The sequence below is a fragment of the Sarcophilus harrisii genome, chromosome 6 (genome assembly GCF_902635505.1).
Source record: "Sarcophilus harrisii chromosome 6, mSarHar1.11, whole genome shotgun sequence".
In the NCBI taxonomy this organism is placed as follows: Eukaryota; Metazoa; Chordata; class Mammalia; order Dasyuromorphia; family Dasyuridae; genus Sarcophilus; species Sarcophilus harrisii.
Genome location: NC_045431.1, coordinates 29792255 through 29808428, shown reverse-complemented (window position 1 = coordinate 29808428; position 16174 = coordinate 29792255). Strand labels below are relative to the sequence as shown.

At 37.0% G+C, this 16174-nt stretch overlaps 1 protein-coding gene across 6 annotated transcripts in view; it reads right to left on the bottom strand.

The window, feature by feature from the left end:
• Positions 1-16174, bottom strand: part of LIMCH1 (LIM and calponin homology domains 1) — a 337259-nt gene that overhangs the window by 20807 nt on the left and 300278 nt on the right. For 3 of the 6 annotated variants that reach the window (XM_031943867.1, XM_031943872.1, XM_031943868.1), the window contains 5 exons: positions 13747-13910; positions 9537-9642; positions 5689-5763; positions 4906-4946; positions 3430-3513 (listed from right to left, as the gene is read on the bottom strand). In XM_031943867.1, the coding sequence (XP_031799727.1) occupies positions 3430-3513; positions 4906-4946; positions 5689-5763; positions 9537-9642; positions 13747-13910 (470 nt within the window). The remainder of the gene's footprint in view (positions 1-3429; positions 3514-4905; positions 4947-5688; positions 5764-9536; positions 9643-13746; positions 13911-16174) is intronic. The other 3 variants (XM_031943870.1, XM_031943869.1, XM_031943871.1) reach the window with 1 other exon arrangement.

The following is a 16174-nucleotide window of genomic DNA, read 5'->3' as shown; positions in this document are numbered from 1 at the left end:
CCATATTCTGTGTATAATATGTTGCAAAAATTACTTCTTGCTGAAATGTTATAAGTGGACCAGATGACATGCAATGAAGCAGGATGAGATCTTGGTGGTCATTTCAAACTATCCAAGCAGATAAGAAAAATACTACAGTTATTAAGCTACACCTGCCAGACTTCTCTGTAGACACATCTGTTTTTGGAATACTAGTTTGGATCCTAACATATGGATGTGGACAATTCTAAGAAAAATGATAACAAGCTAAAATCAACTTTTGAGAGACTGTTTTTTAAAAATAAGCCAAACCTATTGTTGACTAATTGGATTCTTCAAAAAGCCAACTCAGCGCAGCAGAAAGAATGTTAAGGATTGGAGTAAGTGCTCAAATCTTGGCTCTAATTCTTACTCGCTGTGTGATCCTGAAGGGATGTCTCTTCATGTTACTGAGCCTCAGTTTACCCATCTGTGAAAAAGTGGTAAAAATATCTGCCTTCAACTACCCAAATCCAAATGACTGAAACATGTGCTTCATAGAACTTTAGTAGTAATTTTTTTCAAAATATGTGAGCTCTGTATTCAAATATAAGCTTGGACACTGATTGGGCAATGCTGCTAGGGCAAATTTTTAAAAAGCTTCTTATAGTTTTACAGAAACTGAATAAGATGATAATTAGCCAACTAGCTGATGGTCTTTCACCAAAATGGAATCTCTTGAGCTGAATAACTTGTGAATTAAGGGAAGCTTCCTAATGGTCCATTAAAATGATATCAGGATTAGAATGGCCCTTGTTTTCAGAAGCATTGTAATACCAGTTTCCCCATCCAGGGGCACATAAATGTTCTGTATAAGGAAGTCTTTAAAATTAATTGAAATATTTGGAGTCTTAACTGGGAAGAAATGAACAAATTGCTGAAAAAACTCATTGTTAAAATTTAAAACTGGAGCTCCAACTAACCCTTCAATGGTTAAGCAAAGTGAGGGAGGGAAGTAAATATACATTTATTAAGCATCTACTATATAGTAACCACTTTGCTAATATTTTACAAATGTTATTTCATTGGATCCTCAAAACAACCTTAGAAGTAGGTGCTATTACTATCCCCCTTTACAGTTGAGGAACCTGAGGGTTAGCAAATGTTGAGGGACTTGCCCTGAGTAAATTCCCTCATAGGTTGTTCATTGTCTTAGGTAGGATTTGAACTCAGGATTTCCTGATTTCAAGCCTGGCACTTTATCCACTGAACACAGAGCTGAAGAAATGCTGAAATGTGGAATCTCCAGTCAATACTGTGACTAATTGTCACCAAACTACACTTAAAAATAAGTCATTCCTTTTCATTGTTCTAGAGCAGTGGTTTTCAAACTTTTGTTTTCACTATCTTTATCCCATTAAAACTTATTGAGGATCTCTCCAAAGTATTTTTGTTTATCTGGATTATATTTATAGACATTTTCCATATTGGAAATAAAAACTATTTTTGAATTTGTAGGCTCTAAAAGGGTTTCAGAGATCCCCAGGATTCTCTAGACCAGACTTTGAGAACCACTGTTCTAGAGCATCCTTTGAAATACTGAGCATCCACCAATCATTTTTGCCTTTGGGTCTAAGCTAGCATACCACCATCCCAGCAGGAACAGCCTATAATGAGGTTCTTTTGAAGATTTGTCTCTATTCCTCTACCTCTTAATGCTTCGGAAAAAAGCAATGTTGGGCGGCTTGACGCATTCATAACCATTCCAGCTGACTAAATTCCTGATTTTTCAGTGAAGTTCTAGAAGAATTTCAGCAAAGATCTGGCTTATAAGACTCCGGCCCCCGAACTTCAAACTTAAGGGCAGGTTTTAACAAGCAGAGCTGTGGGCCCGGGAGCTTTTATCCATCCTTTAAGGATAAACTCAATATAAATCAGTTGCTTCCTTAGCCAATGGAACCAATGATCACAAGGAAACCTGAATGGCTTTATTGTGTGTGCTGGTGAGATATGGATGTTTCCCTTACTCTGTGAGGTACTTCTGTCCCAGCACTCAGGAGGAAACTAAGCAGGGAGATAGCTATTAACTAAGGGGCAAAGTGTGACCAGGATCTAGTCATTTTTCTTAAAATAACTGAAAGAATAGATCACCAACCCTGAAGTCCTCCTGACAGGTTTAGGACCTGGGTTCAAATCTGACCTCAGACACTTAACATTTCTTAGCTGTGTAACCCTGGGCAAGTCATTTAACCCCAATTGCCTCATCAAAAAAACCCAAACAAAATGAAAGAACACTATGACGATGGCATAAGAAATGTTCTTTTACATACATTATGGCATTTGGGGTATAAATGTTTACCATTTAAGTAGGCACAAGCCAATAAACAAGTATCATAAACACGGGGATTCTAGAAGACTGGCACATATACTTTCCATCTCTTCAATTTTATGAGTAGAAAAGCATGTGCTTAGATCCAAGTGAACCAGACTTTAAAGAAAAACTGGGCATCTTTCCTACAAATACATTTGCTTTTTTTAAGTCACAAAAAGGTTTTACTTTTCCTCTGCTTGCCCCAACTTAAAATACACCAAACTCATCAGGCTTTTCTTTAAATTTATTTGTTTGCACTAGTTTTGGAATTAATTTTCTAAAAGGAAGAATATTTTGAAAAAAATTATATTAAAACCACATTAAGTATTATTTTCTGAATGACAATGTAAATAATACTTTTAAAATTCATTGGTATGGGTGGGGTGGAGGAGGATGCTAACTTTAGTGTTAGAAAGTATAGAATTGCTAGAGCTTCCTTATTAAATACTATCTAACTTTTTTTTTTAATTAGAAGAGAAATGGATCACTTAAGACAGTGGAGTTTTTGTAAACCAAGACAGATCTCACAGCCTCATTTCACCAAAGTTATCACAGTTTGGGAACTGATTTCTCTCACTATCTTGGCTGGAATTTAATTAATGATCTAAGAGGAAGGGATTCTATCATCTATTAATAGTATGACCTGTTTTGACCCATGAAATGTTGATAGGTGGATTTCTCCACCTCATGTTAATAGCTGTTTTCTCTAAATATGAAAGGATGCATGATGACATCTGAATGGTCACAGAGAAAGTGTCAGACTCATCAGCTGAGAAGACTATTATCTTGTACTTAGAGATTTTGCTCTGAGAGGTATCAAGGCCTATAAGTATAGAGAATTGCATGTGGAAGGCAAGAGGAACTTAGTTTGAATTCCACCTTAGCCACTTATTAACTTTGTGGGAAAGTCACTGAATCTTTCTGGGAAATCTTTAAAATGAAGAAGTTTAGCTAAAGGGAGATCTAAGGTCCATGCTAGCTTTAAATGTATAATCCTGTAGTTTTTCAGGTCCAAATATTGAAGGCAACAGAAGGAAAATGAAAAGTCAAATGAAAACCAAACAGCCCCAAACTAGCTGATAAGGAAAGCCCCACCATACCTGCAGCAAACGCTCCTGTTCAAGTTGCCATTTCTCCTGCCGGCGGCGCTCCTCCTCTGGATCCCATGCCCAAAAGTTGAATCGCTTAGAAAAATAAAACCATGATCAGAATCTAGCAATATATCTCCGGAACAGACAGAGCCAAATGAACACAATTAAGCTATAGTCTCACACCCAAGTGAAAATGCTGAAGCTTAAGTTTTTAACATTTCTAAGGGCCTTTCCTGGTTGGCTAAAAAGCTTTTGTATTTTGTCCCACTTTGGTTTTCTTCCAAGATGTCGGCCGGATTCAATGAGCCCTTTATGACTTAATGAATGCATAGAGTAATTAGCTCTTGGCACGAGATAGCCTTTGCTTCAACCCCCATGGGAATGACGTTTAAAATCTGTTAATATTTCTGGGCACGGGATGTCCATGCATTCAGAGCAAGGATCCCAGGTCACTTCCCATATATCAGCCCAATGTTGTCTGGTGTGTACGTACGCAGTAGCACAGAGAGACATGGAAGAGAACTAGAATTTTGCTAACCTCAGCAGGGAAATTACATTTCGGTCGGCTAATCATGGGGTGAGTTGGGCTAACCTATGTGGAATTTGTGTGGGAACTTTGGCACAGATCAATCATGTCAAGTTCTTGGGGAGGGAGTGGAGAGAGACAGACAGAGAGAGACAGATTCAGAGAAGAACTAGAGTAGTTCACAGATTGCCACAAAGGGGCATGTTACATGTTCAAAAATGTATTGATTGGAAGTGAAGAGAGGGGCAGGAGACGGTATATTTAGGGAAAGAAGGGAATAAAACTTTTAGGAAAAGTTCAAATACTTGAGGTTTTTTTTTCCCTCTCAGCATGATGTTAGATCCTGATTTACTGGCCTGATCCCCTGAAATCTCAACATACATTATTGAAAACAGAAATAGAAAACCTAGAAAAATTAGGTGTCTTGTCCAATCTCAAAGAACTAGGAAGTAGCAGAAGTGGGAATGAACCCATTTCCTCGGATGCCAAATTTGCTACACTTGCACTAAAATGAAACTTTTTCATGGTGAAGCTTCCTTGATCCCTGTCAATACATATGCACTTTTCTTATTTTTTTTAAACTTATTTTGAATGAATGATTGAATAAATTTGTATACTTTTAGGTTTTTGTTTTACTGGCTCCCCTTTTCATATTTATTTTTAGTAGATCACTTTATATTTCATCAATACTAAGTGAAGTATATCAGTTAACTTTTTAAGGTATGATGACAAAACTGTAATGAAATGCCTGCCATATTTAATCTCCTGGAAATATGAATCATTTCAGCATCTTGAAAATTTTGAATTATTTGCATTCATTCATTCATCCATTGCTTCTATTTCCTCTTTCCTGATTGGCAATGTGTAAATAAGGTCCCTTTAAATAAATCAAGTATCCTGCTAGTCAAACCAATATAAATATTACAATTAAAAAAAATAAAACAAAATCAGTTACTTACAGGTGTACTTGCAGGGGACTTCTCATTGCTATTAGACTCCACTGTACAAAAACCAAAAAACATAACGTGAATTGTTTCTAATTTCTTTTTTCCTTTTGGTGATGGTACTTGTGATACCTATGCCAGTTAAAAACCAATCACTGCTTTTTCATAAGCCAAGAGCATTAGAAAATCATGATGAAGTAGACCACAGAAATGGAGTGGACCCAACACCAAAAGAAGGTAAGGCTGACATGTAATAAATGTAAATCGCATAAATTAGCACCGGTTTCTAAACTATAGGCAGCAACTATTTCTTACTTTGAAAAGAAAGGAAATTTCTGTGATACACACTGGACTCTGGCTTATGTCTTCTCCCTTCCCTGTCCTACAGGGGGAAATACTAAGCAGAAAAAAGGCAGAAGAAAAGACCTTGTACCACAGTTACCAACAGAACCATTACCATTGGATATTAAATGCTTCTGATCTCCCTGTTTAAACAAAAACAGAAGAGGAAAAATAAAAACAAAAACAGACGTAATATGGTATACTTTTAGGGTCTCAAAAACCAAAACAAAACCGGTCTGGCGAGATGATCAGTGTTTTGTTTTGTTGCTGTTTTTCACATAGAGATTCTACGTTGAAGAAATAGCTCTTTGCCAACTGTGTGTCAGGAACAAGCACTTTTCTAGGAAAGCAGAAGGGGAAACGAATACCAGCTCTCATTGATTCATCCCCCCAGCAGGTATTCATGCCTACTCAGTGCGACAGAAGGAATGTGCAACTATCCCATGGGTCATTTACCTGACTGGGAGAAAAACCGTGAGCGTCGCCAAGAGTTCCGAACCCTAAGCGGAACCGTGGCTGTGCCAGGCGACTCTAGAGCAGATGTTAGAACAGAACACATTATCAAACTTGAAAACAAAAATGGACCTCAAGAGGTGGGGAAGGGTGTGTGAGTGTGGCGTCCTGATCATACGAGCTGAAGTCAGGAGAATTTGGGGAAAAAAAGAAAATATTCCATATGTGGAATGCTAATGGATCTGGGAGTTTAGTGAACTTCCTCCACCAAAGCAGAATAGCAATTTGTTCAAATTGGGCTGGAAGGTGTCTGTACCAAGAGGTAAAATGACTTATCCGGAGTTGCCTAGATAATGTGTATTAAAAGTGGGATTTGAACCCAGGAGGACATGATAATTGTCTTCAAGTGCCTGAAGGGCTGTCTTATGGAGGAAGAATTATATTTGGTTTTTTTGGAGCAGGAAATTACCAAGAGGCTAATTTTAGCCTGAAGTCTGAAACAAATTACAGTTGTCCAAAAGTAGAATGGGCTACATTGGTGGGAATGGGATTCCTCCTCCTTAGGGATCTTACAGTGAAGGATTTAATTGACCATAGAGGGGACTGTATGGATTTTGGTTCCAAAGCTCAAATTCTGTGGTTCTATCTTCTGCCCCCAAGTCCAGCCCTCATAAGCTTATAAGTTATAAGCTTCCTTTTATGTAATATTTACAAATATAATAAGGATTTTAAAAATCTAGACCTATGATTTTATTGGGGAAGGGAACTCTCAAGAAGGAAAATTTCACAGATTAACATTATTTATTTGGTATTGACTTTTTATTTGTTTTGTTAAACAGTTCCCAATTACATTTTAATCTTAATCTTTGCAGATCCACCCCTGCAATGACTAGAAGCTAGGTGTGGAATCATGAAGTCCTGATCCAAATCTGGCTTCAGATACTTCTTAGCTATGTCATGTCACGTCACAATTTCTGTTTGCCTCAATTTCCTAACTGTAAAATGGGCAATCCATTTCCAAGGATTGTTGTGAGAACAGAATGAGATAATGTTTATATAAGTGCCTGGCTCAAAGGAGGCACTGCAGAAATGCTTATTCCCTCATATAATATTCATAATTTTCATTACAAATAAATAGTTACTAAAGTATAAATACATTTTAAAGAAGTATCCCTCCAGTGAGTTACCATTTTTCTCTCACAAAACAGTGGGTGAAAGAAACTTTATATTGATTAACTTTCAATGTCTTTTTTCTAATGATTTCCCCTAAATCGGAGGACATTTTTTTGGTATGTTATTGGTATTTATCCTTCCTTCTAGGAGAGGACCATGACCTCAGGGAGGTGATTCCATGACATGTAAGAGAGTTGATTTAAGTAAGAGTGAACTGTGCCAAGTCACCAGCCTCACTTTGGTTATATTATTTAAAAAGACTGGAATTGCCATCTTCTGTAGACAGATTGGTATACTAAAATCAGAATCACGTTTTGGTTTTAGAAGGCAGCTTAAGAGATTTGTATTGAGGGACATAGTCCCCATACAGTTGAAATCACAGTTTCACCAAAATATACTAAAATGACAACCTCATTAATTTAGAAATACAGTCTTATGAAGAATAAGAAGACATTGAAGTCTGATTTTGCATTCTCTCCTGGCTTTATGACTTCTCTTAAGTTTACCATGGTGTCCCAAGAAGCTCATTATTAGGAGAACCTCATCATCCAATGGCTTTAGTCCTCTGTCCTGATTAGAAGGTGGAGTCATGAACTGTCAAATCTCCTCTTAAGGAGGGAACTTACACCTCCCCAGCTTTCTTTTATTATCTTTCCTTATTAGATTTGTAAGCTCTTGTGGACATGGGTTGGTTCTTTCTGTGTCTGTTTTCTTTTTTTTCCTTCCTTCCTTCCTTTTTCCTTCCTTCCTTTTCCTTCCTTCCTTCCTTCCTCCCTCCCCTCTCCTTCCCTCCTTTCTTCCCTCCCTCCCTCTCTACTTCTCTCTTTCCCTTTCTTTATTTTGTATTTGTACCCTCAAAACTTAGTACAGTTCCTGGCTTATAGTAAGCATTAAGTGGTAGATAGAACAACTGACTGAGAGCTAGGAAACCTAGTTTTAATTTTGCATCGACTTTTGATATGAGAAACCACCTAAACATGTTTCAGTTTTTATAATTTATAAGAAGTAATCATACTCGATATCAATTACCAGAAACTTGGAGACCTTCACTTCATAAATAAAAGGAGGAATGGACAGATCAGATACTATGTCTCCAAGGCTCTGCGTTTCTCAGAACAATACAATGGATAAACTAAAAGAATCACTACAATTTATTTTTCTATCAGCAAAGCCCTTACTGTATACTTTTACTTGACTAACTCTTGCAATCACTTCACAATTATGTATAAAGAAAGAATTAAGTAATAGTAGATCTCTCCAATAGATGTGTTCAATTACAGAAGCATAGAGGAAATGCAGAAGCATAAATGTTTGTCTTGAAGAAAACATGGTTAAACTTCAGGATTTAGAGGTGGAGGGCACTATTAAAACTCTTCTATATACTGATGCTCCTTAACTGGTTCTTTAGAAACTCTATCATTTGGTCAATTTATGAGTGAGGTGAATTCCTTTGGTTTAACAGCATATTCTCTAGTATAAAATTCCTTTTAAACATGTAACAGAAGATTTATTTACATAAGGTAAACATGTTCTGCATATAATATCCATTTATACCCACTGGTACTGAATCCAGTCCAACAGGGATTTATTGCGTGTCTGCTAGGTTTAAGGAATTGAGGTAGGTGCTGGTGATTCAGGGACCAAATGTATTGGAACCACACTCAATGGGATTTACTGACAGGCAATTATTGGGTCTAAATCCCTTAAATGTACTGGTCTGAAATTGATACTTTAATGACAGAATGGAAGTCATTTTCATATTAAGAAGTCAGTACCCACAAATATGCGTACTGGTTACTTCTCTCCTAAAACAGATGTTTGCTATTGTGAAGACAGGGCTGAAATAATTTCCCAGAAGGCAACATAAACTAGGAGAGTCAGCTCTAATGTCATATCAAAATAATGGCTCTTCATTGCTAAGAGTGAGCCAGAAAAAGGCCTGTTTTCCATGAAAAGAGAAGTGGAAAACAAATAACCAGGTACCTCAACTCCAAATGGTGCCCACCAAAGGCTAATCTATACTGTTCCTCTCCTCCCTTCCGTTTGCTTCTTCTACAGAAGTAGAGCCAATGAAGGTCACTTATTGACTTAAAGCTTTCTCCCTCTGCAGGATACTGAGGTCACTGGCTGAAGGAGGTCCCCTACAACAGTGGTGTCAGGCTTAAATAGAAATAGGGCTCACTGCAGATCACGTATGTACTTAGAAAATCCCAAATCACTGTATTATTATTATATTTTTATATTACTTTTTTAAAAGTATATTACATTTTATTTATTTAGTCAAATCCCAACAGTTTCTCAATTATATCTTGATCTGGTTTAGGCCACACTTGGGAGTGTTGTGGGCTGTGTGTGGACCACAAGCTTTGTGTTTAATACTTCTGTTATAGCTGTAGGAAGTCCTTACCACAAGGAAGTCACAGCTTCCATCCTAAAATGGAATTTAGGAACCTGCAATCTTCCCTTCCTGCTCAAGGCAGCTTCAGCCACAGATTATTTGCAGTCTGTTACAGGTCCCCATTCTTCAGTCATATAATTCACTAAAGACGCTGGGAAATGATCAGGGCTGAGGGCTCTACCATATATAGACTAGATCTTCTCTTGCCGAAATGAACCTTTCTCATTACAACCCCAAACAAAAGTGCGTGAAATTCATATAAAACTTTCTTTTTCTTTACCTTGAGAATCAAGATTTGGCAAAGTTGATTGGTTGGTTTCTGGTCCTTGGTTCTGGTATGGAAACAACAGAACTGCTTTTGGTTCTGGAGACTTTGGCTTTGTTGCCTGTGTCAAAAAATAGCAGATATGACTATGCATTGTGGGAATTAAATTCTCAGGCCTTAGAAGAGAAATCAAAGGACAAAGCAGATAGTATTTCTCTGTTACAGAAATATGAAGAGCCAAAATATCTGACCGGACTGATCTTTTCTGCATTTAAACGATCATCATTGGAGATTTTAAAATTAGGCAACTCCCTCTCCCCTGACCCCCAGTCACCCCAACTGGCAACTTTTTCTCCCAGAAAAACTAAACTCCACTTAGAAGAAGGGCTACAATGATCATATACTTCCTGTAACCCTCAGGAGGCAAAATTCTAACTCGGCTACATCAATAAGTGGCTATTAGGCAGGATTAATGGGAGTATATACTTCCCTTCTTCTTCTACAATGGCAATGCTTATTTATTCAGTATTATTCTTGGTCTTTTTCATGCTCATAGTTTTAATTATGAATTGTATAAGGCTGAGAAAAATTAACTGACTTGTTCTCAGATTCATCAAGTTCATTATTAGGCTTTGAGTTCAGGTTTTCCAGCCTCCAAATCTAGAACTTGATACTGACTGTGCTTCCTAAGTTGCCTCTATAACAAACATTTGATAGAAAATAACCTAATGTTGATCTTTGTTCTCATCCCTCAGTCTTCATTCATGTACATAAATACACACAAATCTGCCTTTTCAGAAGAAAAGATTAAGCACTAATTTAATTTTTGCTTGCTGAGTAAGAGTCAGTGTGATGGATTCATGCACTGAGCTACAAAAAATGCCCTCATAGGACAAATAGACCAAGATGTTCCAGTGATCAAAGTGCTATGAAATAGTCCCAGGTTCTTGGGGATCCCTATTCTTTCTTTCCACAACCTCCATTTTATTTCTTCTCTCACAACCAGTCTGCCATCCAACACCTTTCACTATAACTAGTACCCCTTTCTCTTTTAATTTGTGACTTTTAAATGAATTTGCTTTAGTGCATGGAATTTGTGCTGTTTCTTTTAGCCCCTTGTATGACACAATGGAGGCTGCATAGCTGAGTATATTGGACAGGGGGATTTCTATTCAGAATTTACTTCACAAACAATCTGTCTATAATTATGAAAATTTAATATTAAGCATACTTCCTGGTAAAATTCTATCTTCTCTTTGGGATTATAAATTCAACCCAAATGAGGGATTGAATAAACTATAGCATTTAGGTCAAAGTAGTATCTAAAAGTTAACTATAATTAAAAATTTTTACAATGCTTACAAACACACGGAAGTTGATATCCTGTAAATTTTAACTTTAAACTGTTCTCTTTCAAGCAGTGGCTGACAAAAGACAAGAAAGGGTAAGGAAGATGGGGCTGCTGTCCAAACGACAGCAGTCAATCAGTGGGCTGGGTAAAACTCAGATAAAACCTTTACTTTTATCAAATGCCCTCCTTTTGTGTGTCTACAGATCTGATTTTGTTTTACAAAGAAAAAAATCTTCAAAGAAACTGAGAAAGTGCTGGTGACTGCAAATACAAATTTCTTTTCTCCTTCTTCCAATGCTGAAATCCTAACTGCTGTGTGTAATGCAGACAAAGAATGGTTGCTGAGGTGAGGTAATGTCTCACAAATTTCCCAGTTGTTTCAGAGTACTTTTCACCCATGAGTTCATTAAAAAGAGGTTGAATACCAGAAAAGATTCCTCTATGAGTCTTTATTATAATAGTTGTAAAGAAAAGTGATTTTTTTCCCCTTATCTGCCAATAGATAAAATTCCATTTGTGGATAGGGAATAACTTTTACAGGAGAAGCAGAGACTGTGATAATCAATAATATTTGGTGAAGCCTTGTTGTGTGCACATCACTATTCTGTGCACTAAAGGTAGTCCAGGAATACAGGTCATCCCTCTCTAACTTGCTGGTTTGAATTTTGTCTATGACACTGCCATTCTTTCAGTCATTCATAACTGAAACTAAAGTGGCTTAGTAGTGTGAAAAGAAAACCTAGGATCAAATCCTGTTCCTGACACTTAATACTTATGTAATTTTAGTAAGTCATTTAACATTCCAAAGCCTTAGTTTTCTCATCTGTAAAATGAAAAGGAAAAGCTCAGTTCATTAACCTCTAAGGTCTTTTCTACTACTAGATTAAGAAACCAGTATTTGGTTTGCAAATAATTTTTTGGACTTATTTTTACATGGTCTTTTATTACAAATAATTTTCAGTGCCTCATGATCTGAAAAGGATGCATTTAATATTTCTGCTTTTTTGCATTTGATTGTGAGGTTTTAATGCCCTATGGTAAATTTCTGTGTAGGTGCTTTGTACTGCTGAGAAAAAGGTATATTCTTTTCTATCTCCATTCAATTTTCTCTAGAGATCCATAACATTTCTAAAATTCAATTCACCTCCTTAAGTTCTTTCTTGGTTATTCTGTAGTTAGATTTATCTAGTTCTAAAGGAAGGAGGTTGAGATCCTCCAATAGTAAAATTTTGCTGTCTACTTCTTCCTGTAATTCACTTAACTTCAAAGAGCCAGCATTTGGACTCCTGCCACATGTAATCATAAATTAAGGATAATCTCTCTCAAATCTGCCCCTTTCTTAGCACTTCCAGAGCCATCAACCCACTAAACCCTCCATTTTTTCCTTTCTTGGTTATTCTGGAGTTAGATTTATCTATTTCTAAAGGAAGGAGGTTGAGATCCTCCAATAGTATAATTTTGCTGTCTACTTCTTCCTGCAACTCACTTAACTTCAAAGAGCCAGCATTTGGACTCCTGCCACATGTAATCAGAAATTAAGGATAATCTCTTTCAAATCTGCCCCTTTCTTAGCACTTCCAGAGCCATCAACCTACTAAAGCCTCCATTTTTTCCAACTTAGGTTACTAGAATTGCCTTCTTTGTTTCTCTCAAAACTCACTCCAAGGGTCATCTTTTTTTATTGGGCCTTTATCTCTAGGTCATTTAGAATTTATTTTGTACATACTTCTATGTACATGCCATTCTTAAGTTCCCTGAAGGCAGGACCTTTTCAATTATATTTTTGTATCTTTAGCATAGCACCTGACACATAGCAGGCACCTAACAAATGCCTGGTAATTGAACCCTCCTTCCAATACCGTTGTCTCATATGTTGCAATTCTTTCTTCACATCATGGTCAAATTAATATTCTACATGCACAGACTGGGCCATATAATTTTTTCAGCTTAAAATCCTTAACACGCTGAATTCTTTAATCTGACATTTGGTCCCTTTCATGATATAAGACCACCTCTCCTCCTTTCTAACCTTCTTTCTTACTACTACCTTCCATATACTGTATGTTTTAACCAAAGTGAACTAATTCTTTATTTTATTACACCATTCTGTATAAGTGGAAAGCTTCCCTCCTTGTTGAAATGCTTCCTGTCTTTAATGATGCAGCTCAGATACTACTTCCTTGGAGGCTTTCCTCATTTGCTCTCCTCTCCCAATCAAAAACTATCCTTGCTTTCTAGGATTTCACACAGCATATAGTCGGCACTGTTACTATTCCTGAAACACAGGTCTAAACAAGATTGTCCTCTTCAAAAAACCTTCAGTGGCTCTGTAAAAACTGAAAAATACAAACTCCTTCCTCTATGGTATGATCTGCATAGGGACCTCTCAGTAAGGAATGACCCCAGAGATTTGCCTAAGGATTCTGGGAGCTTGAATAGTTTGTCCCAAACTTCCATAGATGTCCATGTTTTACACAACAAATTACAAAATTTACACAATAATCATGGGTTCACATCTGCTCTCTTTGTTTTAGTCCAAGATTTCTTTACTTAACACAAAGAATTGGAGGTATAACTGGTAAATTCCTCACTAGGAAAGGCCTGTAAACTCTGTATTTAGAAATCAACCAACCTGAGTGGGCAATTAATTTAAAGAAAATGGAATGTGTGACTCACTGATCCAGAATGGCAATTCTGAGCATTCTGATATAGAAAACTGAAAGATGTGCCATGTCTTGGGTCACTGAGCAGTGGGAGGAGGATTGGAGAACATTGTACAACCTGCTGCATTTTAAAACCAAAAACCAGTAAACCAGTAAAACCAGTAAAATTATGTGAATTTGTGCATTGCCCTTTGCCTCTTAATTTCTTCACCTTCTGGGACAGCACCAACTCCACCTTCCCACTCATTTCATTCTCCAATTTCCTATGGTCTTTGTCTTCTGCTTCGTGGTCCTTAGGTTGGTGGCTGGGATTGAGCTCCACAAAGGCCACAGTTGGGCTGGCTCGAGTCACAGTTGTTGTAAAGTGCTGACACTCTGAAATGAATACAGAAACAGGAGAATGGACATTTAAAAAAAAAAGTATATAAGGTTTTTAACAAATTAATAAAACATCAAATGAATCATTTACTATTATACAATGTTCCAAAGCCCATTTACTCTTCCTTACGGCTTAAATGATGAACAAGAAACCAGATTAGAGATGATAAAAGGAATCAGATTCAGAATAGCTAATTCGCTATTTTTAATCCAAAATACATCATTCCCAATAAAAATTTGTAGTTTACATGTAAATGTCAGTACTTGAAAATACTAAAGAAAAAAAAATGCAAAAGTGAAAATTATGATTTACATGAAAGTCAAATTGATATGATATACTAGAGCAATTCTAAGAACTTCCAAAGCCTTAGATAAAGGTGAGAAGCCAAGAAGAGTATTTTTTCTGATAAACTGAGTCTCGATGGTTAAGTGATTTGCCTTCATCCTGCTGGGAATAGTAAATATCAAAGTGCAGACTGCAAGTCCAAGTCTTCTGACTCCCAAATTAAGGGTTCTCCCCACTCCATCACACCTGCCTAGGCAATTGGTACATTATGACCTTGAATACCTTTGCTTGCTACAGAATGATCTGTTTACAGAAAAAAAAAAAGTCTTGATCCGAAGTACCCTTGGACAGCTTTTAAGAGGCATGCATTATCACCCTATCCATCTCAATATGTTTGTATAATCAATGGCTATGATGTATATTTTAAATCCATTTCATACATCTTAGAACATAATTTTACTACTTAAATGGTCATAGAGATTTATAGTTTGTCTCTTTGCTTTTAGAACATATTTCTGATCAAAGATTTGTTTGGTATGGAGTCCTTGGTCAGGAATTAAGCCTCCAATTATAACATTGCTCCCATGGGGAAAATGAATTAGGATGTGGCTGATAGTTTAGGATGCAGATTTGAGGCATATCTATGGTGGTAAATAAATTGGGATACTATTTCTAATAAGACCTCTAGATGTCAGTATAATCCTATCATTGGGAAAGGACAGTAAGGGCTAATTTCATCCATGTTTGCAGATCCACTGGGGAGGAAGCCTCGTGTACTGTGGATAGAGAGATGCCGTTGGAGTGAGGGAGACAAAATTTCAAGTTCCACTTCTGAAATATGCTGGCTGTATGAACATGGGCAAATCACTTTAACCCTTCAATGTCCCCAGTAACTAAGGCCACAAGCTGCAGAGCCGGGGTTGATCTACACGGATAAGGAGTTTCATCAATTAGAAACTTCTTAAAAAAAATGAACACTCTGGACTCTTCCCCTAAGGAAGGAGGAAGGGAGGGAGAAAGGGAAAGGAAAGAAGAAGCAAGCAAAGAGAAAAGTAGTTAAGGGAGGGAGAGAAAGAAAGAAAGAAGGAAGCAAAAGAAACAAGTAAGAGAAGGAAGGAAGAGAAGGAAGGAAGGAAGGAAGAAAAAAGGAAGGAAGGAAAAAAGGAAAGAAGAAAAGGAGGGAGAAAAAGGAATGAGGAACAGCGAGAGGAAGGAAGGATGTAGGAGAAAGAAGGAATGAAAGAAGGAAAGAAGAAAAAAAAAAGTAAGGAAGGAATGACTTTTAATGCTTTGAAAAATCAATAGTTTCACTGACGTGATTAGAGAAAGGGTACCTGAAAGAACAAGATTAGCTTTGACAGGACTGTAATCATTATATTTGAAATGTATAATGGTTAGTTAGTGACCTTCCCCAAAAGACCTATGTTCTAATGAGGACTGAATATTAGCATCCCAACCGATTATACTAGCAGTAATAAACTAGTGGATTCTCTTTTCATCATTCTGCAACACATGCTCTGATTCCCTATGCTTTCATTCCCTTTCATAAGCAAGAATAAACCTGATCCATATCTCTTACTAATATACTAAGAATCTGGATTTTTTTTTTCTTCTCACAACTCCTCCACCCCATCACTTGACTAGTTCATACCAAAAGGTAACATTATGGCAATTAATCCTTGTGTATGTGAATGTTAATGACTATGAGAATTTCAGGAGCCTAATTCCTGTACTAAATAGTCAGGCATCTTTCAAAGTGAATTCTGGGCAAACTATAATGGGAGGAAAAGGAGAGGGAGGGTACCCTTGTCCATGAGCTGCCATGATTAACTGCAGTGATGGTTCTTGGGTAGCATTCTATCATTGGAGCTGTGTCTAAGCTTTGTCCTTTGAGAGCCTGTGGTCTACCTGACTAGCCTTTCATAGAAAAAGACTATGGAATCATAAAGGAGGGAAAGGGTCCTACATGTGCAAA